Here is a 26,154-nt window from a genome sequence, read left to right as displayed (position 1 = left end):
ACAAGTGTCACGGTCTGATGGTAACCTATTCAAATGAATGGAAGTAAAAAGGTAGTTTTGTGCCAACAAAAATAAGGGGTTAAAAAAAAGACAGGTTAAATGATTTTCCATCGCATTTTCAACTCTGCTGACGTTTTTTTCACAAAAACTGTTATATAGCAAATGTGCCCACTCTGGCCTTGGCACATGCGCTCTAGCCAACAGCTTGCAGATAGATTGCAGGTATAGCCATGAGTTTATTATGGATAAACGCAAGATTATTTGTATTTATCAAACGGCAGCCAAGCATCGATCATCATGTCTCCAGAATAAGACCATCGATTTATTAGAAAGGAGCATCAAACTCATCACCGTGCACTTTCACCACCCTGTGAAGCTCATCATAACTTATTTCATCTGGATCCTAATAAACTGCATGCTTTCCCGAGTCATAGTGGGAGGACCACACAATATCATCAAGTGACTCCAGGTTTACTTCGATATGATGTTTATTATATCAATATTTGCGCATAAAAGGCATTCCCACCACCATTTCTCACATTAATTTTACAGACAAAAAGATCCCACCCCATCTACCATATTTTGTTTTGTTGACATTTGGAAAGTTACCTGAAAAAGGTGCTGTTTCCATCAGGCCTGTCGTGACATGTTCTATGTACTTTACTCGCATAAAAAGGTTGGATGGAAACCTATTTTATGATTGAAATAGTTTTCTGTGCAAAGAAGGGTAATTAGGTACGTCAAAAAGCAGCTTTTCTGTATTGGAATGGTGTGGTCGTACTCGTACCCCAACAACAGAATTGTGTGCGCATATACCGGTCATTCAAAATATTCATACGAGTAGATTGGCCAGCTCATCCTCCTCTAGACCGCTGATTGGCCAGTTCATCCTCCTCGGGAGTTTTTTTAAATGGTCTGTTTGAGGTACAGATTTGGGGTGGGGTTTATGAAGAAAATAATTGCAGTCCTATATCAGATGATTTATGAGTATTAGATATGTACCTGATCATTTCGTACTGAAAAGCCCACTCATATCACCACCACACACAGTAGGTATATGAAAAGAACCCTAGAATACATCTTAAACACAGAAGTGTCCAGCACAAGTGTTTTATTTCAAATCAATCCCCATAGTCGCTATTCCCCAGGGGAGTCGAACTCATTTTGCCCTGGTCTAAAACGAGGTCTGTAGGGCCACGCTGAAAATTGGTTATATTTCCTTTCCGTCAAAATGTGATACTAGCAAGAGCAGTGATATAAACAAGAGCAGTGATACTAACAAGGGTAGTGTGCAGGTTTCTTATTTTTTCTCAATTGTATATAACTGCCTTTAATTTACTGGACCCCAGGAAGAGTGGATCCATAAATACAAATACGAATACAAATATACATCATTTTTTTAATTTTCCATGCTCCTCAACTGTCTAGTGATTATTAGTGAGCTGAACGTTCAAGAAACTACATGAATGTACAGTAGGTCCATTGACTGTGCACAGTGAATATTAGTGAGCTGGTCAGTCAAGAAACTGTATAAATAAATATAGGTCCATTATCATCTCTACACAGTTTCCATTTGGTTTTAGTCATCATCAAGTATATTGAAAAAAACTGAAATAACTTATTTACATACAGTACCAGTCAAAAGTTTGGATACATCTTCTCATTCAAGGGTTTTTCTTTATTTTTATTTTCAACATTGTAAAATAATAGCGAAGACATTGAAACTATGAAATAACACATATGGCATCATGTAGTAACCAAAAAAAGTGTTAAACAAAACAAAATATATTTTATATTTGAGATTCTTCAAAGTAGCCACCCTTTGCCTTGATGACAGCTTTGCACACTCTTGGCATTCTCTCAACCAGCTTCACCTGGAATGTTCCCACATATGCTGAGCACTTGTTGGCTGCTTTTCCTTCACTCTGCGGTCCAACGCATCACAAACCATCTCAATTGGGTTGAGGTCGGGTGATTGTGGAGGCCAGGTCATCTGATGCAGCACTCCATCACTCTCCTTCTTGGTCAAATAGCCCGTATGCAGCCTGGAGGTGTGTTGTGTCATTGTCCTGTTGAAAAATAAATGATAGGCCCACTAAGCGCAAACCAGATGGGATGGCGTATTGCTGCAGAATGCTGTGGTAGACATGCTGGTTAAGTGTGCCTTGAATTCTAAATAAATCACTCACAGTGTCACCAGCAAAGCACCCCCATACCATCACACCTCCTCCTCCATGCTTCACGGTGGGAACTACACATGTGGAGATCATCCGTTCACCCACTCTGCGTCTCACAAAGACACAGCGGCTGGAAACAAAAATCTCAAATTTGGTCTCATCAGACCAAAAGACAGATTTCCACCGGTCTAATGTCCATTGATTGTGTTTCTTGGCCAAGCAAGTCTCTTCTTATTATTGGTGTCCTTTAGTAGTGGTTTGTTTGCAGCAATTCGACCATGAAAGCGTGATTCACGCAGTCTCCTCTGAACAGTCCCCATCCCACCACTGTCAACATGCTTTGGGGCTCCCGAGCAGCGCAGCGGTCTAAGGCACTGTATCTCAGTGCTAGAGGTGTCACTACAGACCCTGGTTTGATTCCAGGCTGTATCACAACCGGCCATGATTGGGAGTCCCATAGGGCGGCACACAATTGGCCCAGCATTGTCCAGGTCAGGGTTTGGCCGGAGTAGGCCGTCATTGTAAATAATAATTTGTTCTTAACTGACTTGCCTTGTTAAATAAACGATAAATAAATAAAAAATAGTTGATGTTGAGATGTGTCTGTTACTTGGACTCTGTGAAGCATTTATTTGGGCTGCAATTTCTGCGGCTGGTAACTCTAATGAACTTATCCTCTGCAGCAGAGGTAACTCTTGGTCTTCCTTTCCTGTGGCGGTCCTCATGAGAGCCAGTTTCATCATAGCACTTCAAAGTTCTTGACATTTTCCAGATTGACTGACCTTCATGTCTTAAAGTAATTTCTCTTTGCTTATTTGAGCTGTTCTTCCCATAATACAGACTTGGTCTTTTACCAAATAGGGCTATCTTCTGTATAACACCCCTACCTTGTCACAACACAACTGATTGGCTCAAACGCATTAAGGAAAGAAATTCCACAAATTAACTTTTAACAAGGCACACCTGTTAATTGAAGTGCATTCCAGGTGACTACCTCATGAAGCTGGTTGAGAGAATGCGAAGAGTGTGCAAAGCTGTCATCAAGGCAAAGGGTGGCTACTTTGAAGAATCTCAAATATAACATTTTAATTTGTTTAACACTTTTTTGGTTACTACATGATTCCATATGTGTTATTTCATAGTTTTGATGTCTTCACTATTACTGTAATACATGTCATTTTGCAGATGCTTTTATCCAAAGCACCTTACAATCATGGGTGCATTCATTTTACATACGGGTGGCCCGGGAATCAAACCCATATACCTGGCATTGCATGCCTTTACGAACTGAGTCATACAGGACCACTATAATGATGCAATGTTGCACTTGGTTTGTGCTTGGCTACGGAAACTGTTGTTGCTTATGTTAATTTTGCAGCTAACTGTTACAGATGTGAATCTATTAAGTATGATTGCAAGCTCTTAATGCTTCATAAATGTAGGTTAAAAAGAACGTCTTAATTGAAAATCAGATAATGTAAACAATCTAGACTACTATTTCCTTCTGCATATCAAAAGAGCTTTGCTTTCTACCGTCACATAATGATTTAAACTATTGTTGTGGATCAAATACATCCACTTCCAATCTAATAACTGTCCATATGAATATATATTTAAATTAACATTGACAGAGTATAACATCTATAAATATAAATGTTCATATATCAAATCTACATTGACAAAGTATAAAATACAAAACAATACCCATTTTTCCCCATATACTGTACATTAAATGTTTCTTCTTGACCAATACAAACAAGCATAATAACATATATAAAGTGCTTCCTGTGAAGTCCATCCTGAAAAAGTTATTTCCAGCTCTTATGAATGCCCAATAGGGATCCAGATCAGGGTACCAAATTATATGTGAAAATATCCTAACTGGCTCCTTATTGGGCATATTCATGTGTCTCATTGGTAGATTCTATGGGACAGAGGCAAAGTGTGTCAACTACAGAAAATGCAGGGTAGATGGGCTCAGTGAAAGTGGTGTAAAATGTGTGCAGGAGAGTCACCATGTCAAAGGTGACACTATACAGAGTCAGAGTGCCAGCAGGCCAGTCCAAATACACTCCTACCCGGTTAGAATCTGTGGGAGGGGCACAAACTGGAGTCCTTTTTCTATTATGTCTTGCTGAGAAACCTCCATCATCTGTGCAGTACCAACTCCATGACATTTCATTCCAGCCTAGCCAACTTTTGTACCCATCCTCCATCTTGGGTATCCCTCTATACGTTGCTGCAATCTTAGTAGTTTTACAACCAAATTCAACTTCCCAGTAGCAGCGATCAGAAAGACTCTCTCTACACAGCACTTGTACATTTGCCAGGCTGAATCTGTCAGGGTGATCGGCGTATAGCTGCACCTCCCTTGTTTTTGCAACGTTTCTTCCATCTTCACTTATTCGCAGCATTTTGTTTGCTGTGTTTGAATCTAGTGTAAGCTGGCATGCATCTGTAAATGAAAGAGAGGGGTTAGGAAGGACTGGAGTTTCAATCTGTTTACAGATTCGGAGGCAGAGAAAGTTTGCTGGCTTGTAGAGCCTTGATTCACAGATTTAAAACCACCACAGATAAAACAATACAACATAGCTTACATTTCAAGAGCCTCCATTTTTCCCTGCTTGATCCAAGACGGTCAATACTGAAAGTTGAAAACCAGAACTGTGAGCATATATTTTACAGTTTTGTGGCAAATGTGTGGTTAACATTAGTATTACTGCAATTTCTGAGCCAGAGCACTTTTATTGTAACAATTCACTTTATCACATTTTGAAATGTGTTTAGAATTCAACAGTCAAACAACTGAATTATGATCACTGCTCTATATACATGAACGTGTTTTTAAATACCATACGTTTCGAGAGAGTACTAACTTAATGTATGGTTTTGTCCCCACTCTGGCGCTCAACATCACCGGTCTGCTTACCACCGGTCCTGCCAACCCATCTTTACGCACACCTGGCAACCATCATTACGCACAGAGCTGGGTTGAAATGCCATGGCTTCCTACTCCAGTGCTCCCTCTATTTCGCTCATCAGATGAGAGCCCCCACCACCGAGAGGTCCAAGGTTGCCACGGTCATTTCTCTGCTGACTGGACGGGCGTTGGAGTGGGCCACGGCCGTCTGGGAGAGAGGAGAGGAAGAGCTGGGTTCCTATGAGCGGTTCATGGCTCTGTTCAGGGGAGTCTTCGACTGTCCACCGGAGGGCAGAGAGGGGGGTGAGCGCCTGCTCCAACTACAGCAGGATGGGCAGGATGGCCAGACCACGACAGAGTACTCATTCATCTTTCAGACAGTAGCAGCATCCAGCGGATGGAATGAGCCAGCACTCCGCATCCTATTCAGAAGAGGATTGCGCAAAGAGGTCCAGACGGAGTCGGCGTACCCGAGACGACAACCTATCCTTGGATGCCCTCATTTACATCTAATAACTGGGTACCCAAATGCTGGAAGACCTGCTTACCCTTTCCCTGTGGTTCCACATTGGTTGAGAGTCCTGTGGTTGCCCTTCAGGCCAACATCCCAGAGTTTTTTCCCAAGACCCGCACCACCTGTCTCCCTCCTCATCGCCCATGGAACTGTGCCATCGACCTGTTTGCAGGCTCTGTGCAGCCGCATCTACCCTCTGTCGGTGGCTGAAACCAAGGCGATGGAGGAGTACATCCAGGAGGCTCTCCAGCAGGGTTTCATTCGCACATCCACCTCCCCTGCTTCTTCTTCGTGGCCAAGAAGGACAGAGGATTGCTCCCTGCATCGATTACAGAAATCTGAATTACATCACCTCTTCCGTTGGTGCCGGCCACGATTGAACAACTCTGCGGGGCCCGGTTTTTCACCAAGTTGGACCTGCAGAGTGCCTACAATTTCATCCGTGGGGGGATGAATGGAAGACTGCCTTCAGCACGATGTCTGGTCACTACGAGTACTTGGTGATGCCTTTTGGATTAGCCAATGCTCCGTCAGTGTTCCAGGCATTCGTCAACGAGGTGTTCCGTGACATGCTTGGATGCCAGGTGGTCATCTATATCGATGACATCCTGGTCGACTCGGCTACCTTGGAGGAGCACATCGCTCACGTCTGAGTAGTCCTGGAATGTTTCCTGGCCAACCACCTGTACGTCAATTCCATCAAGAGGAGGTCTCCTTTTTGGGTTACCAGATCGGCCAGCAAGGAGTCATGATGGATGAGAGGAAGGTGGCTGCTGTCAGGCCATGGCCAGTCCCAACCACCATAAAGGGGTTACAACGTTTTGGGGGATTTGTCAACTCCTGCAGACGATTAATTAAAGAACTTTAGCTGGATCGCCTTTTTCACTTCTCTCCTCAAGGGTGGTCCCCGGAAGTTGGGATGGAATTCTATAGCTGACGAAGCCTTCAGCCTACTGAAGGGTCGTTTCACCTCCGCCCTGTTGCTTAAACATCCAGATCCTACGCTGCCCTTTGTGGTGGGGGTGGACGCTTCAGAAGTAGGTGTTGGGGCTGTCCTGTCCCAACGTCAAGGTAATCCACAGAAATTGTATCCATTTGCATATTACTCAAAAAAGCTGTCTCCTGCAGAGAGGAACTACGATGTTGCTGATCGGGAGCTGGCATTAGAGGTGTGGAGACACTGGCTGGAGGGCACCCAGGACCCATTTCTCATTCTTACCGACCATCGGAACCTGGAGTACATACAGACAGTAAGGTGACTTAACCCACGCCAAGTCAGATGGGCCCTTTTCTTCACCAGATTCGATTTCACGCTGACATATCGCCCAGGTAAAAAAAAAACATCAAAGCCGATGCCCTGTCCTGTCTCTATTATTCGGGAGAAGTTCCTGTTTTGAGTGCACCCATAATCTCGCCCCCTCGAGTCGTAGCCCCCGTGCTCTGGGACGTAGATGTGGACATTCGCCAGGCCCTGGAGAGGGAACTCGCACATGCCACCTGTCCTCCTGAGTGCACCTACGTTCCCATGGGGATAAGGGATCGGCTATTGACCTGGACGCACACAGCTGTTGTTGCTGGACATCCAAGTACCATTCAGTCCATCTCTGGAAAGTACTGGCACAGGATGTCACTCGTTATGTCAACTTCTGTTCCGTATGTGCCCAATCCAAATCCCCCCCGAACACTCCAGCAGGTAAACTCCTTCCCCTTCCCGTGTCTCAGTATCCCTGGTCTCATCTGTCCATTGATTTTGTCACTGATCTCCCATCTTCCGATGGTTTTACAACCATGTTGGTCATAGTGGACAGATTCTCTAAATCATGCAGTTTCATCCCTCTCTCTGGTCTCCCTACCGCTCTCCAGGTCGCTGAAGCAGGTCTTCCGGTACTATGACTTCGTGGAAGTTATCGTCTCCGATTGTGGCCTTCAATTCACATCACATGTATGGAAGGCTTTCATGGAGAAGCTGTGGGTCACGGTCAGCCTCACTTCCGGGTACCGGCCTCAGTCTAACGGGAAGGTGGAGAGGATGAACCAGGAGCTGGGGAGTTTTCTGAGGAGCCACTGCCAGGACCGGCAGGGGGAGTGGGCCTAATTCCTTCCTTGGGCTGAATACGCCCAGAATTAATTGCGACACTCCTCCACCGGGCTGACTCCCTTCCAGTGTGTTCTGGGTTATCAGCCAGCCCTGGCTCCATGGACTCTTGAGCCAGATCGAAGCTCTTGCGGTGGATGAGTGGTTTATCTGCGCAGAAGAGGTATGGAACGATGCCCACGTGAGACTCCAGCGCACCATCTGCCATCAGAAAGAGCAGACAGATCGCCACCGCAGTAAGGCTCCCTTACTCCATCCTGGTGATCGCGTCTGGCTCTCCACCAGGAACCTCCCGCTCGCCTGGGGCTGTTCAAGGTCCTCCGGAGGGTCAACGAGGTAACTTACAGATTACAACTCCCCACTAACTACCGGATCTCACCATCTTTTCACATTTCCCTCCTCAGGCCGGTGGTTCCCGGTCCCCTGGCTGATGCCATCCCCCATGACACCCCTCCGCCTCCCTTGTACATCGAGGGGAGTTGCCTATGCCGTCAGATCACTCCTGGACTCCCGACGTCGTGGGGGTCGGCTCCAGTATCTAGTGGACTGGGGGGTACGATCCAGAGGAGCGGTGTTGGGTTCCAGTGGATGACATTCTAGATCCCAACATCATCCGAGATTTCCATCTTTGTATTCCGGACGGGCCCGCTCCTCACTGGCCAGTATCGTCCTGCGGCTGGAGCCGCGCATCAGGGGGTCTACTAACCACCGGTCCTGGCAACCCATCTTTACGCACACCTGGCAACTATCATTACACACACCTGCGTCTTGTCAGTCACACCTGGACTTGATTACTCCCTTGATTACCTACCCTTTAAATAGCACTCTTTTGTTATCAGTCATCATGTACTATTGTTTATGTTTCTATGTCAGACGCTTCTCTTGAATCATTATTATTAAACTCACTAACTGCACCTGCTTCCTGATGTCACTTATTTGTGCTCAACATGTTTAGTGATTACTCCAATATTATTTTTGCGCAAACTGTATATTCCCTAAAAGATGAATGCAGATGAGGCATAACTCACCTCAGTGCCTCTAGTTTACAGTGTGGATCCTCCAGTACAGCAGAAAGCTGCTCTACCCCTGATTCCTCTGGATAGTTGAAGCTCAGATCCAACTCTTTAAGGTGTGTTGAGTTTGAACTCAAAGCCATGGCTAGAGAAACACAGCCCTCGTCTGTAATTCCACATAGTGAGAGCCTGTAGAAAAATGGAGGGAGGATGAAGGTTGGAGGGTGGTTGAGGGCCAGACATTTTCACTGAAGAGCAAAAACAAGCAACCTTTTTTATTTCACATGCTAAAGCACCTTTCACAATCGCTTACTAATTTGTCCCTGAACCTTGGCAAAAATGTCAATGCAATATAGTGAATATTTGTAGCAGTGGGGATTAGTGAAACCTCGGCCTGCAATCTCGCCACTTGCACTGCCGAAATGGGCCTTTCCCACTAGACACACCATGTCATTTCATCATGGAAATTTGGGTAATATTTGGTAGAGACGTTGATCAATGACATGTCAACCTTTATTCACCCACTCAAAAAGTCAGCCAAAAGTTGAATTTCCAATGTGTTATCACTATGCTTTCAAACATCTAAAAGCACAACCAAATTCCAATGGAAAAACAATGTCTCATTTTTGGTTTAGTTGCCACTCAAATATCTATCACTGCGTTTTCAACCATTTAAAAGCACAGAAAGGTTCAAATGGGAATACAATGCCAGATATTTTGTTCATTTACACAACAGATCACTGTGCTTCATCTAATAGTAGAACAACCCTGCCCTGTGCAACTGGGTCCTGGACTTTGACGGGAGGCCCCCAGGTGATGAAGGTCGGAAACAACATCTCCACTTCGCTGACCCTCAACACTGGGGCCTGAAAGGATGTGTGCTCAGTCCTCTCCTGTACTCCCTGTTCACCCATGACTGCGTGGCCATGCACACCTCCAACTCAATCATCAAGTCTGCAGACAGCACAACAATAGTGGGCTTGATCACCAACAATGACGAGACAGCCTACAGGGAGGAGGTGAGGGCATTCGGAGTGTGGTGTCAGGAAAACAACCTCTCACTCAATGTCAACAAAAGAAAGGAGATGATCGTGGACTTCAGGAAACAGCAGAGGGAGCAGCCCCCCTATCCACATCGAAGGGACAGCAGTGGAGAAGGTGGAACGTTTTAAGTTCCTGGGTGTACACATCACAGACAAACTGAAATGGTCTACCCACACAGTGTGGCTGAAGAAATTTGGCTTGCCACCCAAAACCCTGACAAACACACAATCGAGAGCATCCTGTTGGGCTGTATCACCGTCTGGTACAGCAACTGCACCGCCCTCAACCGCAAGGCTCTCCAGATGGTGGTGCGGTCTGCACAACACATCACCGGGGGCAAACTACCTGCTCTCCATGACACCTACCGCACCTGATGTCAGAGGAAGGCCAAAAAGATCATCAAAGACAACAACCACCCGAGCCACTGCCAGTTCACACTGCTATCATCCAGAAGGCGAGGTCAGTACAGGTGCATCAAAGCTGGGACCGAGAGATTGAGAAACAGCTTCTATCTCAAGGCTATCAGACTGCTAAACAGCAATCACTAACTCAGAGAGGCTGCTGCCTACATTGAGACCCAATCACTGGCCACTTTAATAAATGGATCACGAGTCACTTTAAACAATGCCACTTTAAATAATGCCACTTTAATATTGTTTACATATCTTACTTTACTCATATCACATGTATATACACTGTATTTTATACCATCTATTGCACCTTGCCTGTGTCGCTCGGCCATCGCTCATCCATATACTTACATGTACATATTCTCATTCACCCCTTTCGATTTGTGTGTATTAGGTAGTTGTTGGGGAATTGTTAGATTACTTGTTAGATATTACTGCACTGTCAGAACTAGAAGCACAAGCATTTCACTACACTCACATTAACATCTGCTAACCATGTGTATGTGACCAATAAAATTTGATTTGAACCAAATGACCTGGATTGCAGTTGAGATTACATTAAAAGTAGGCTAGTTGGTGCAAGTGATCAATGCCATTTGAGATTCTGTGCAAATTACTACAACAATTGTTAAGATCTCCACAGACCTAAGACGACCTATGCAGGCTATCTTGGACATACACGCTTTATTTGATTACATAAGAAGACATTTATAGTTCCAGTAACCTCAATGTGGCTATGGATGTGTTACTCATTTTAAGGTTGAATGTTATATTAGTTTGTAAGATAACTTTAAGCTATTTACTGTATTACAAAAGTAATATTGAATTGTGTTTAGTTGACAATGCAACCAAATATCAACATTTAAAGGAGATGTATCTACTGGGACTGAGAGACTGAAAAACAGCTTCTATCTTAAGGCCATCAGACTGCTAAACAGCAATCACTGACTCAGAGAGGCTGCTGCCTACATTAAGACCCAATCACTGGCCACTTTAATAAATGGATCATTTGTCACTTTATACAATGCACTCTAAATAATGCCACTTTAATAATGTTTACATATCTTACATTGCTCATATCAGATGTATATACTGTATTTTATACCATCTATTGCACCTTACCTATGTAGCTTGGCCATCGCTCATCCATATATTTATATGTACATATTGTCATTCACCCCTTTCGATTTGTGTGTATTAGGTAGTTGTTGGGGAATTGTTAGATTACTTGTTAGATATTATTGCACTGTCGGAACTAGAAGCACAAGATATTTCACTACACTCGCATTAACATCTGCTAACCATGTGTATGTGACCAATAACATTTGATTTGATTTGCTTGGAAAGTTACATCTGAGCCACTGGCTGAATACCATTCTTTAACTTGTATTTTTGTTTGAGTTAGAGACGTGAACCCAACATATCATTGTTAACTTCAGTTGTCGACAAGTTAGTAGGGTATTTAGTGTATTTGAAAAGTTGTCAACGCAACCAAATATCAACATTTGAAGGATATGTATATTCTGCTTGGATAGTTCCATCTCTGCCACTGACTAAGTCTGGCTTTAATTCTAGTTTGTCTACAAATTAATAATATTTACAATATTTTTGATTCACGTCTTCATCTCAACCAAAAATCGAAGTTAAAGAATAGGAATAAATCAACTCAAACTTTAAATACATTATAAAAAAAAGTTTGATTTAGTCCTATTCTTTAACTTAGATTTTTGGTTGAGATGGAGACGTAAATCCAGCATATCAATTACTAATTTGTAGACAAACTAGAATAAAAAAAGTCAGACTAAGTCAGTGGCACAGATGGAACTATCCAAGCAGATCTCCTTCAAAATGTTGATATTTGGTTGCGTTTACAACCAAACACAACCTCATGGCAATATGTATTTTATGGAGTATTTTTTGCTCATCTTTATCAAGGGTGACAATAATTATTGACCTGACTGTACATGCACAGTACTCACCGAAGTATCTCCAGCTTACAGTGTGGATTCCCCAATCCTTTGGAGAGGAGCTTCACTCCTGAATCCTGCAGGTTGTTGTCGCTTAGGTCCAGCTCTACTAGACTAGAGCTTGCGCCTATGATCGAGGCCAAGGCCTCACAGCATTTGTCAGTAAGATTGCAACCATCCAATCTGTAGATGTGAGCGGCATAGTATCTCAGTTATGACTTGAGTTTATTTAGCAAAAAAATGCATTATCAAAGTGCTGAGACTGGTACTAACCTTGCCATTCTTGATAACTTCACCACTGGCAGCAGCCTCAAAAGCCCTCCATCAGATTGGACATACTTCTTCAGTTCAAACACATCCAGGTCCTCCTGTGAAGTCAGCAACACAAAGGCCAGAGCCGACCACTGTGTAGGTGTAAGGTTCCTTACTTGTAGGGAACCTAAGCTCAGGTAACTATGGATCTCCTGCACTAGGGTGTTGTCATTAAGTTCATTCAGACAGTGGAAAAGATTGATGCACCTCTGTGGAGAGGGATACTCTTTGATCTTCTTCTTAATGTACTGCACTGTTCTCTGAATGTCCTCTGTGCTGCTTCCTGCCTGTGTTTGTGTCAAGCCCTTTAAGGCAGCCTGATTTGACTCCAGTGAGAGGCCCAGAAGGAAGCGAAGGAAAAGGTCCAGGTGTCCATTCTGACTCTGTAATGCTCGGTCCACTGCACTCTTGTACAGGTTGATTAAAGATCGTCCTTTCAATGACAACCTCGCAAGTAGTGATTTGTCCAGTAGATTTTTGCCACTTCTTTGAAACGTCAGAAACACAAACAAAGCAGCCAGGAACTCTTGAACACTCAGATGCACAAAGCAGAATATCCTCTTTTGGTGCAGAACAAATTCTTCCTTAAAGATCTCCGTAAACCAACTAGAATACTCTGATGCTTCACTGACATCAATGTCGATCTCTTTCAGGTCCTCTTCGTAGAATACAAGATTTCCAGTCTCCAGCTGTTGGAAAGCTAACTCCCCCAGTTTCTGAATGATGTCATCCTCTGACTTGGACTGGTTAGTGCTTTGGGACCTCTTGCTCTTCATTTGTAGTTGAAGGGCCACTAAATTAGAGTACATCTGTGTCAAAGTGCAGGGAATTTCGTTGCTACATGCTTCTACCAGTAGTCCCTGTAGAACAGTGGCTACAATCCAACAGATAACTGGTATGTGGCACAAGATGTAGAGGCTCCTTGATGACTTCACGTGTGTGGTAATTCTGCTAGCCAGACTCTTATCAAGGATTTTCTTGGTGAAGTATTCTTCCTTCTGTTGGTCATTGAACCCTCTCACCTCTGTCACCCTGTAAAAGCATTCAGGTGGGATGCGATTGGCAGCTGCAGGTCGTGTGGTTATCCAGAGGAGAGCAGAGGGAAGCAGATTTCCCTTGATGAGGTTTGTCAGCAGCACATCCACTGAAGTTGACTTATGGGCATCACAACATGTTTCATTGTTCTGGAAGTCTAGAGGAAGTTGACACTCATCCAGACCATCGAAGATTAACAAAACTTTGTTCTGATCACTGTCAATACTTTTTAACTCTTGCATCTCTGGGAAGAAATTGTGAATAATCTGAATCAAGCTGTAATCTTCGTGTTTGATCAGATTCAACACACGAAATGGAAGAGCAAGTATGAAACAAATGTCCTGATTTGCCTTTCCTTCAGCCCAGTCCAATATGATCTTTTGCACAGAGACAGTTTTTCCAATTCCAGCGACTCCCTTTGTGAGCACAGACCGGATAGTTCCCTCTTGTCCAGGTAATGGGTTGAAAATGTCATTACTTTTGATCACAGTCTCTTGTGTTGCTGCTCTCTTGGATACATTCTCAATCTGTCCTACCTCATGTTCATCTTCAACCTCTCCTCTACCACCCTCAGTGATGTACATATCTGTGTAGATATCATTTAGAAGTGTTGGATAACCTTGCTTTGGGAGACCCTCAAACACATATTCAGACTTATTCCTGAGACTCGATTTGAGCTTTTCTTGACATGTCCTTAAGACTTCGCCTGAGAAGAAAACAACATTCACAGAGTGTTCATGTCATTCAGAAATGTCAGTGATAGAACAGGGGCTCAGCAAATGACAGTGTAGAGTGGGCATTAAGTCACGGAACAACTCAGACCAGGTCAATATAAACTACAACACAGCCATGAAAGGAAATGTTTTCTTAGTTCCACTAACCACCTGGACCCTCTTGGCTGAAACATCTGTACTGTCTTCCACATTTCTACTGATATGATGATCGCTTTAACAACTTACTTTCCTCCACTGTGTGAGCAAGCGATTCCTGGTTGGAAATCCATAGAGAGTGCAGTGTGATCTTTAAAGCTCCTTCTCTGGCACATTTCTGTAGCATCATCGTAACATCATTCAAGACATTACTATTTTCCAGATTACTATCAAATTGGTGTGGATACTCCTGACTTAGATCCCTTTTGAAAGTCTTCATCTCATCCAACCAGAACTTGAGAACACTGTCTTCAAGCCTCTGAAAACAGCATAATCATCAATACTATGATAAAACCACAGGAATCTTTCAGTGGGTAGTAAGCATCTTATTATTTAATAGAGGAAGTGAAGTAGACAGGCAGATGAGAGGGGTTGTGAGAGAAAAATTACGTATTTACCTGATTTGTTTAATATTAATAGTTAACAATTATATGCTTAACAATAGTAAGACATTTCATGTTCTACTCTCTCTCTCTCTCTCTCTCTCTCTCTCTCTCTCTCTCTCTCTCTCTCTCTCTCTCTCTCTCTCTCTATATATATATATATATATATATATATATATATATAAATATAAAAGACCCATGATTCCTCAGAATCATTGGGCTCTCAACAAATCACCTACAGTCTGATTGTTTGAAGAAATGACTCTCCTTATTGGTTAGAATTTCCATGACAGGGTACAGTAGACAAAATAAGCAAGCTAGAGTTAAAAGTGAATGTCTGGTGGGCAGACCCACTATAAAAAAATTTTAAAAACACTACAGTACATACCTGGAGAATGGGAGACAGGTCAATTGTGTCCCTGTGAGTAAAACACATTTCTGATTAATTCCATTCAGTGTTTTTAATTCAATAGGCAATACAAAAATAAAGTACTGAATGTGATCACAGGACATTGTGAATAACAATTGGGGGAAAAGATTAAGTAAATTTAAGCTTTCTGTTTTTTTTGTCTCCAGTGTAGGGTTGCAAAATTAACCGGTAATTTCGAAAGTTACTGTAATTTTGGTAATTAATTAGGGTAATTCTTGGCAATCTATGATTCTATTAATTTATATGTTTTAAAATTCGACAACAAAACCTTATACACACAATCTAGTAAAGGAATGGGATGAGAATATATAAATAGTGAAATAATACATTTATAAGTCATTTATACTTGAATAACTTTTAAAAAAATGTATTCATATAAAATATATTTTCTTCATCTTCATTTACACTGAGTATACCAAACATTAGGAACACCTTCCTAATATTGAGTTGTATCCCCTGTTTCACCTCAGAACACCTCAACTCGTCAGGGCATGGACTCTACAAGGTGTTGAAAGGATTCCACAGGGATGCTAGACCATATTGACTCCAATGCTTCCCACAGTTGTGTTGGCTGGATGTCCTTTGGGTGGTGCACTCTTAGAAAGAAATGTGCCATTGAGAACCTAAAAGGGTTATTTAGCTATCCCCATAGGATAACCCTTTGAAGAACCCTTTTTGGTTCCAATTAGAACCACTTTGATTCCAAGTAGAACCGTTATGAGTTCCATGTAGAACCCTTTCCACAGAGGATTCTACATGGAACCCAAAATGGTTCTTCCTGGAACCAAAAAGGGTTTTCCTATGGGGACAGCCCAAAAAAACCTTTCGAAACTCTTTTTCTAAGAGTGCGGACCATTCTTGATACACACGGGAAACTGTTGAGCGTGAAAAACCCAGCAGTGTTGCAGTTCTTGACACAAACTGGTGCACCTGGCACCTACTATCAAAAGCACTTAAAAAAATGTTTTGGGGGGGCGGGGTGGGTTCTAGCAGAACGTTAGTGAGAGGTTGCTACCAGATAGAAGTCCTATCTCCAACCCTCCCGTGTGCTGCCCTCCTGGAAGCTTTATGGGTCCGTACGGCTGGTGAGCAATCAGCCCCTTGATTACTCAACAGTCTTAATCAGCTCCAATTCATCCTGGCCAGAGGACCCGTTGAGACCTGGCACGTCCAGCATGATGTAGACTCCGTCTGTCACCAGGCTTCGACGAGTCTCCCCCTGGTGGCTTGTCCACGGTACGCCACAACTGATTGAAGTGGATTTAACAAGTGACATCAATAAGGTATCATAGCTTTCACCTGGATACACCAGGTCAGTCCATGTCATGGAAAGAGCAGGTGTCCTTAATGTTTTGTATACTCAGTGTATGTCTCCATATTGTCCATCAGTTTCTAGTGGATAGACCATATTGTTCAAGAGAAAAAAGCCTAATGAATGGAAACAGCATCTGAATCAACATTGGCATCATTTGCAATTACCTCTGCAACTCTTCCAAATATTGACTTTTTTCACAACTGCCACCAGTTCGGCCACAAAACATTTACAGTAAAGACATATTAATGTAGTAAAATAAATAAATAAATAAAACGTATCAAAATATACAGTGCATTTGGAAAGTATTCAGACCCCTTAACTTCTTCCACATTTTGTTACATTACAGCCTTATTCTAAAATTGATTCAATAGTTTTTCCCCCTCATCAATCTACACACAATACCCCATAATGACAAAGCAAATACTGTTTTTATTTTTATTTTAGCAAATAAAAAACTGAAATATCACATTTGCATAGGTATTCAGACCCTTTACTCAGTACTTTGTTGAAGCATCTTTGGCAGTGATTACAGCCTCGAGTCTTCTTGGGTAAGACGCTACAAGCTTGGCACACCTGTATTTGGGGAGTTTCTCCTATTCTTCTCTGCAGATCCTCACACGCTCTGTCAGATTGGATAGGGACTAATTGGATAGGGACTAATCAAGGGGCTGATTGCTGCACAGCTATTTTCAGACCTCTCTAGAGATGTTCGATCGGGTTCAAGTCCAGGCTCTGGCTGGGCCACGCAAGGACATTCAGAGACTTGTCCCGAAGCTACTCCTGCGTTGTCTTGGCTGTGTGCTTAGGGTCGTTCTCCTGTTGAAAGGTGAATCTTCACCCCCAGTCTGAGGTCCTGAGCGGTCTGGAGCAAGGTTTCACCAAGGATCTCTCTGTACTTTGTCCGGTCCTCTTTCCCTCGACCCTGACTAGTCTCCCAGTCCCTGCCACTGAAAAACATCCCCACAGCATGATGCTGCCACCACCATGCTTCACCGTAGGGATGGTGCCAGGTTTCCTCCAGACATTCAGGCCAAAAAGTTCAATCTTGGTTTAGGTGCCTTTTGGTGCGCTCCAAGCGGGCCGTCATGTACCTTTTACTGAGGAGTGGCTTCCGTCTGGCTACTCTACCATAAAGGCCTGATTGGGAAATAGGGATACCTAGTCAGTTGTACAACTGAATGCCTTCAACTGAAATGTGTCTTCCACATTTAACCCAACCCCTCTGAATCAGAGAGGTGCAGGGGGGGGGCTGCTATAATCGACATCCACGGCACCCGGGGAACAGTAGGTTAACTGCCTTGCTCAGAGGCAGAACGACAGATTTTTACCTTTTTACCTTGTCAGCTCAGGGATTTGATCCATCAACCTTTCGGTTACTGGCCCAACGCTCTAACCACTAGGCTACCTATCGCCCCCGAACAGGGACTCTTTTGTGGAGTGCTGCAGAGATGGTTGTCCTTCTGGAAGGTTCTGCCATCTCCACAGAGGATCTCTGGAACTCTGTCAGAGTAACCATCGGGTTCTTGGTCACCTCCCTGACCAAGGCCCTTCTCCCCTGATTGCTCAGTTTGGCCGGGTGGCCAGCTCTAGGAAGAGTCTTGGTGGTTCCAAACTTCTTCCATTTAAGAATGATGGAGGTCACAGTGTTCTTGGGGACCTTCAATACTGCAGAAATGTTTTGGTACCCTTCACCAGATCTGTGCCTCGACACAATCCTGTCTCAGAGCTGGAAACACAAGCAATGGACATTTGACCAGTGGAATTTGTCTTTGGTCTGATGAGTCCCAATTTGCGATTTTTGTTTCCAATCGCTGTGTCTTTGTGAGACGCAGAGTAGGTGAACGGATGATCTCTGCATGTGTGGTTCCCATTGTGAAGCATGGAGGAGGAAGTGTGATGGTGTGTGGGTGCTTTGCTGGTGACACTGTCCGTGATTTATTTAGAATTCAAGGCACACTTAACCAGCATGGCTACCACAGCATTCTGCAGCAATACTCCATCCCATCTGGTTTGCGCTTAGTGGGACTATAATTCCTTTTTCAACAGGACAATGACACAACACACCTCTAGGATGTGTAAGAGCTATTTGACCAAGAAGGAGAGTGATGTAATGCTGCATCAGATGACCTGGCCTCGACAATCACCTGACCTCAACCCAATTGAGATGTTTTGGGATGAGTTGGACCGCAGAGTGAAGGAAATGCAGCCTACAAGTGCTCAGCAAATGTTGGATCTCCTTCAAGACTGTTGGAAAAGCATTCCAAGTGAAGCTGGTTGAGAGAATGCCAAGATTTCAAAGCTGTCATCAAGGCAAAGGGTGGCTACATTGAAGAATATAAAATATATTTTGATTTGTTTTACACATTTTTGGTTACTACATGATTTGCTGTAAATGTTTTGTTGCAAATGAAAACTTGTTCTCAACTAGCCTACCTGGTTAAATAAAGGTGAAATAAAACATTTTTATAAAATCCATATTTGCTATTTCATAGTTTTGATGTCTTCACTATTATTCTACAACGTAGAAGAAAATAGTAAAAATAAAGAAAAACCATTGAATGAGTATGTGTGTCCAAACTTTTGACTGGTACTGTATGTTATGAAAATTACCTTAAATCTTTGAAAGTTTCAAAAATGTTGAAAGTTACTGGTGACATTCCCTCCCTTTGCCACAATACTCCAGCATGTATTATTGCTATGAACATTGCAAACCAATGGCCAGTCCCTTTCATCGCGTATTAAGATTATAAAATAAGATAAACTTACTTTTGATCAGTTAAATGTGCCCCCTTCATGGAATATGTTGTAATATCCATTGAAGTATCACTCTCCAGGACCATACAACTAGTCATAGGTGAGTCTTGGACCCTGTAAATAACCAAATATGGACTGGTCAGCTTATAAAGGGCTCTTACTATACAGTGATGAAACATTTCCAAAATGTTGCCTATGATAATATAACAAGCAAAGTCTTCACTTCTCATCTGTTTTGACAGCGCCATCTTTGAAATTGATTATTTTATGCATTGAAGTATCACTCTTCAGTGACATACAGCTAGGCACGGGCGAGTCTGGTCTCTCTTGCTGAACCCTGTAAATAACCCAACATGAAAGGACTCAACTTACAGGCTATGTGTATCTGATTAAATTGATGATACATTACATAATGTTGCCAATAAGATTACCACCAATAAGTTCCTTACTTCTCATCGGTATTGACAGCAGCATCATTGAAGTTCATAATGTGATTCATTGACTTATCACTCTTGATTGACCAAGAGCTTGACACGGGCGAGTCTGGTCTCGCTTGATGGACCCTACAAGAAAACCATAGGAAAATAGCATTTAAAAGGTATAATTTTAAAAGCAGCATTTGACAGATTTCCACAACAAAAAAGAGCACGAACTGAGATGCCAATCTCCTTCGCTATTGTTGTCACGCAGCTATCATGTTGAGCAGAGCGAAGAGAACTCCTGTGCAAGTGCAGATGCTCTCTGTGGGTGTTCACAAGTAGGCCTTGTGTCGGGTTTACTCTTCAATATTTTTGTTTCACACTGCTGCTCGTATCACTGAGGCCGGCCCGGGATTCAATCCGATGGCACTGTCAATGATGTTCGTTTTAAAGGCAATGTTCCTGCGCTTGCAGAGATTGCATTAACAGTAAAAGCTGCATTTGTTGCCTCAATCGGAAATTACCTTTAAAATGTCTAACGCACTACAATGTGAGATACAGTAGGTTTGAATCCTGGCCTAAGTCTCAGTGGCTGCGTTTAGACAGGCAGCCTAACTAGAATATGTTTTATTTTGACCAGTCAGATTAGCTCTGGAAAAGATCTGGATGAAAATATCTGATGTGATAAGTCAAAAGACAAATGTAAAAAATTATCCAAATTGGGCTGCCTGTGTGAATGCAGACAGTTTAACATATTCCAAAAGAGAAAACATAGTGGGCCAACTGCAACCAACGATGGCAAATAGATTATCGTTAACCATTATAGGCCACCAATGTTCCTCTCCCTAAAGCGGATGTTGTGGTTTACTCTTAGTCCTGATTGCTGCCAACGTGGTGGTATTATCATCGGAACAATGTAATCCTGCTATTTGAGGAGACTAAGGGCGATTTATCTACTTGGCAATCATTCTGTACAACTGAAACAATAGTATTTCATTGATCACGGCAAATCTACTACGGCAATATAGGCTACACATTTGAAACTAAATCGTGATTGTGTTGTATTTTTTATCAAATTCTATTGTATTGTAATACATTTATTGTGGTTAGACTGGTAGTGATGAGTAATATTTCCAACGTGTAGTGGTGGAAAAAGTACGCAATTGCCATACTTGAGTAAAAGTAAAGAAACCTTAATAGAAAATGACTCAAGTAAAAGTGAAAGTCACCCAGTAAAATACTACTTGAGTAAAAGTCTAAATGTATTTGGTTTAAAATATACTTAAGTATCAAAAGTAAACGTAATTGATCAAATATACTTAAGTATCAAAAGTAAAAGTATAAAATATTTTCTAATTCATTATATAAAGCAAACCAGACAGCACCATTTTCTTGTTTTTATTTATTTATGGATAGCCAGGGGCACGCTCCAACACTATAAACGAAGCATGTGTTTAGTGAGTCCGCCAGATTAGAGGCAGTAGGAATGACCAGGGATGTTCTCTTGATAAGTGTGTGAATTAGAAAACATTTCTGTCCTGCTAACCATTCAAAATGTGACGAGTACTTTTGGATGTCAGGGAAAACGTATGGAGTAAAATGTACATCATTGTCTTTAGGAATGTAGTGAAGTAAAAGTGAAAGTTGTCAGAAATATAAATAATAAAGTACAGATACCCACAAAAAACACTTAAGTAGTATTTTTACTTAAGTACTTTACACCACTGCCAATGTTTTAATAGAGGGGATTATTTATTTGTAGAACAATTTGAAAACGCTAAAAAGTTATCCTTTATATTTTCTTACAGGGCTACAGAAATTATGCCAGTTGGCCTAATGTGGCATATTGTACATCGTTTCTTTAATAATGTTTGAATTGGAAAGAAGTGGAAAGAGAGAGTAATTTCGTATTATTTGGAAGTCGTTATCTTAACCAAATACACAGATGCAAAGTGCTTTGATTTATAATTATATTTAAATTGTATACAGTGCATTGGGAAAATATTCAGACCCCTTCCCCACAATTTTTTACATTATTCAAAAAAAAAAATATACATTTTAAAAGCTCAGCAATCTACGCACAATACCCCATAATGACAAAGCGAAAACAAGTTTATAAAAAATAAAAATAATTAATAAAAAATAATACCTTAAACATAAGTTTTCAGACCCTTTGCTATGAGACCACATTTTGTTAGGTTATAGCCTTATTTTAAAACAGATTTTTTTTTTTAAATCCTAATTAATCAACACACAATACCCCATAATGACAAAGTGAAAACATGTTTTTAGACATGCTAATCTATAAAATTGCTATTCTATAAAAAATAAAAACAGAAATATCTTACTTGAATAAGTATTCAGACCCTTTGCTATGAGACTAAAAATGTAGCTTAGGTGCATCCTATTTCCATTGATCATCCTTGAGACGATTCTACAACTTGGAGTCCACCTGCGGTAAATTCAATTGATTGGACATGATTTGGAAAGGCACACACCTGTCTATATAAGGTTCCACAGTGCATGTCAGAGCAAAAACCAAGCCATGAGGTCGAAGGAACTGTCCGTAGAGCTCCGAGACAGGATTGTGTCGAGGCACAGATCAGGGGAGGGGTACCAAAAAAATTCTGCAGCATTGAAGGTCCCCAAGAACACAGTGGCCTCCATCATTCTTAAATGGAAGAAAGTTAGGAACCACCAAGACACTTCCTAGAGCTGGCCGCCCGGCCAAAATGAGCAATCGGGGGAGAAGGGCCTTGGTCAGGGAGGTGACCAGAACCCGATGGTCACTCTGACAGTGCTCCAGAGTTCCTCTGTGGAGATGGGAGAACCTTCCAGAAGGACAACCATCTCTGCAGCACTCCACCAATCAGACCTTTAAGGTAGAGTGACCAGACGGAAGCCACTCCTCAGTGAAAGACATATGACAGCCCGCTTGGAGTTGCCAAAAGGCACATAAAAACTCAGACCATGAGAAACAAGACTCTCTGGACTGATGAAACCATGATTAAACTCTTTGGCAAAGTACTGAGTAAAGGGTCTGAATACTCATGTAAATGTCATATTTCAGTTTTTACTTTTAATAAATTAGCAAAAATGTCTACAAACTTGTTTTTGGTTTATCATTATTGGAAATTGTGTGTTGATTGAGGGTGGAAAAAATATGAATACATTTTAGAATAAGGCTGTAATGTAACAAAATCTGGAAAAATCAAGGGGTCTGAATACTTTCCAAAGGCACTGTATCAACACGTTGCTGCAATCCATATCACTTTCATTTACAATGTCGTAATTATTAATAAAAAGTTGGTCTTCCCTAACTATATTTTCACAGAAGAGTAGCCTCGATGTAGGCGTAATTTGGCTAAGTAATTGTCAGCAATTAAACGTGTTAATAAATCCTCATAATTGACAGGCTACATTTCCAGTCAAATACTTTTGTTTCAGATGTCATATCAGATTCTTCGATAAATCTTTTTCGATATCATTGTTCCTGTTTGGGAGTAATGAACGCAGACAATTACCATTTCCCATGCCATTTCCGCTGTTTAGTATTAAACCGGCTTGACACCATAACAACGTCAGATCAACTGGTCTGGTAGTTTATTCCCCTGTTCTTTTCTTTGCAGCCATGATTATTATAGTTCTGAGCTCTGGTTATTTTAGTTCTGCGCTCAGTGTAATCTCCCGCTGGTACCATGTTGAGAAATCCAGCGGTAACCGGTAGATGTGCGTTAAATTCTGCCTCTTCGTTGCAATGCACCTCACATAGGTCAAAAGAAGAACTGAATAAAAAAAATAAAAAAAACGCAGATCAAACGGCATAATAACCAATCGGAGGAGGGATGCTCTGACTAGCCAGCTTTGAGACCATGCTGGTTGATTATATACACTACAGTGTACATGACCAAAAGTATGTGAACACCTGCTCGTGGAATAGCTCATTCCAAAATCATGGGCTTTAATATGGATTTGGTCTCCCCCTTTGCTACTACAACAGCCTCCACTCTTCTGGGAAGGCTTTCCACTAGATGTTGCAACATTGCTGCAGGGACTTGCTTCCATTCAGCCACACAAGCATTAGTGAGGTCGGGCACTGATGTTGGGCGATTAGGCCCGCAATCTGCGTTCCAATTCATCCCAAAGGTGTTAGATGGAGTTGAGGTCAGGGCTCTGTGCAGGCCAGTCAAGTTCTTCCACACTGATCTCGAAAAACCATTTCTGTACGGACCTCGCTTTGAGGGGCATTGTCATACTGAAACAGGAAACGGCCTTTCCCAAACTGATGCCACAAAGTTGGAAGCACAGAATCGTCTAGAATGTCATTGTATGCTGTAGCATTAAGATTTCCCTTCACTGGAACTAAGGGGCCTAGCCCGAATCATGAAAAACAGCCCCAGACCATTATTCCTCTTCCACTAAACTTTACAGTTGGCACTATGCATTTGGGCAGGTAGCGTTCTCCTGGCATCTGCCAAACCCAGATTCATTCGTCGGACTGCCAGATGGTGAAGCATGATTCATCACTCTAGAAAACGCATTTCCAATGCTCCAGAGTCCATTGGCGGCACACATAACGCAACTAATTGGGTATTTGGCTTGTGTGCGGCTGCTCGGCCATGGAAACCCATTTCATTAACCTCCCGAGTAACAGTTATTGTGCTGACGTTGCTTCCAGAGGCAGTTTGGAACTCGGTAGCAAGTGTTGCAACCCGAGGACAGACGATTTTTATGCGCTACGCGCTTCAGCACTCGGCGGTCCTGTTCTGTGAGCTTGTGTGGCCTACCACTTCGCGGCTGAGCTGTTGTTGCTCCTAGACGTTTCCACTTCACATTAGCAGCACTTACAGTTGACCGCGGCAGCTCTAGCAGGGCAGAAATTTGACAAACTGACTTGTTGGAAAGGTGGTCACTGAGCTCTTCAGTAAGGCCATTCTACTGCCAATGTTAGTCTATGGAGATTGCATTGCTGTGTGCTCGATTTTTTACACTTGTCAGCAACGGGTGTGGCTAAAATAGCCGAATCAACTAATTTAAAGGGGTGTCCACATACTTTTGTATACATAGTGTATTTCAGAATGTTGCCTGTTAGATTAAAGGCCCATTGCAGTCCAAATTCTGTTTTCCCTGCGTTTTATATAATTTTGTACAAGAGCTGATTAAACTAACACTGCCAAAGTGTAAAAAAATGTATCTGCATTATTTCACCATAGTTACTGGTTGAAAATACAATCTACAGTTTATTAGGTACACCCATCTAGTACCGTGAACTATCTAATACACAGGATGTTTTTGTGTGACCCTCTCGTCTTCCTCTCTGGCTAGGCTAGGTTTTCTAACTTAATAAACCAACTAGCATAGGTGTGACCTGAGTATGATCAAGTTGGGGCCTATAAATAGATGAGTGGCATTAATATACTAGGCAGCAAGTGAGAAATAATGTCTCTGTCCTAAATGGCACCATTTTCCCTACATACTACACTACTTTTGACCAGGGCCTGTACTGTATTATGTACTGTATGGACCCACCCATAGTTTTATTTCTGTGACAGAAAGACAGCAGGGCAGCATACTATACCTAGGTGCTCCACGGTTACCATAGAGACTAAAGTGGTTAAACTGGTTTAGCATGCTAGACTCTTGACTGTGTGTGTGTGTGTGTGTGTGTGTGTGTGTGTGTGTGTGTGTGTGTGTGTGTGTGTGTGTGTGTGTGTGTGTGTGTGTGTGTGTGTGTGTGTGTGTGGCTCCAGACACAGAGGTGAGAATGCATTGTTTAAATGGTCAACATATTGAGTCAAATACATTTCTAGAATAGCCTGTCTAAAAATGACAGCTACATACACAATCCAAACTTTGCAGTGTGTCTCATAGACTAGACATAACATATGCAATGTAAATCTGAGACGCTCAAAGTTAGTATGATACAGTGCATTCGAAAAGTATTGAGACCCCTTGACTTTTTCCACATTTTGTTACGTTACAGCCTCATTCTAAAATGGAATAAATCAATCTACACACATTACCCCATAATGACAAAGCACAAACAGGTTTTTAGAAATGTTGGCAAATTTATTCAAAATAAAAAACAGAAATACATTATTTCCATAAGCTGGCTTGCTGACCATGGTAGTACTCATAACACTGTTTGAAAAAGGCTGGTCTATGATACCATACAGCAGGGGTACTACTATTTGAGAAGGCCCTATCTGGCAAAGGTCCATATGGATTTGTCGACGTAGTAGACAGTAAAACTGGATTAAGTAAGCCTACAGTCATCAAAATATGCCAAATAATTGACTCCCTGAAGAAAAAAAATTTACACACTTACTTGAACAAATGACTATGTTCTTCCATGAAGTATTACAGTTTAGAAGTTGACATTATCATAGCCAGTCACAGGTATGCAGACAGGAGCAGGAGGGCCGTCAATATTTGCC

General features: G+C 42.1%; 1 protein-coding gene across 1 annotated transcript; it reads right to left on the bottom strand.

Moving 5' to 3' along the window:
• Positions 1–1,657: 1,657 nt before the first annotated feature.
• On the bottom strand, positions 1,658–26,154 carry LOC106606595 (NLR family CARD domain-containing protein 3). Its single transcript, XM_045719956.2, has 11 exons — positions 26,046–26,154; positions 19,748–19,861; positions 19,522–19,635; positions 19,311–19,412; positions 15,188–15,218; positions 14,447–14,675; positions 12,414–14,193; positions 12,153–12,323; positions 8,735–8,908; positions 4,775–4,821; positions 1,658–4,632 (listed from the first exon to the last, which is right to left on the bottom strand). Exons 1-11 carry the CDS (start codon positions 26,069–26,071, stop codon positions 4,067–4,069), a joined length of 3,354 nt encoding a protein of 1,117 aa, XP_045575912.1. The 5' UTR covers positions 26,072–26,154; the 3' UTR covers positions 1,658–4,066.

The sequence above is a fragment of the Salmo salar genome, chromosome 06 (genome assembly GCF_965601325.2).
Source record: "Salmo salar chromosome 06, fSalSal1, whole genome shotgun sequence".
Taxonomy (NCBI): Eukaryota; Metazoa; Chordata; class Actinopteri; order Salmoniformes; family Salmonidae; genus Salmo; species Salmo salar.
Note: the sequence above shows the minus strand (reverse complement) of the source record. Positions and strands in the feature narration are given on the sequence as shown.

Coding starts and splice junctions, on each gene's coding strand:
- LOC106606595 (XM_045719956.2), bottom strand. CDS start 26,071: ATGGAAGAACATAGTCATTTGTTCAA. Junction 15,219..19,310: donor GCACATTTAACTGATCAAAA/GTAAGTTTATCT, acceptor TTTTACTCACAG/GGACACAATTGACCTGTCTC. Junction 8,909..12,152: donor TGTAAGCTGGAGATACTTCG/GTGAGTACTGTG, acceptor ATTTTTCTACAG/GCTCTCACTATGTGGAATTA.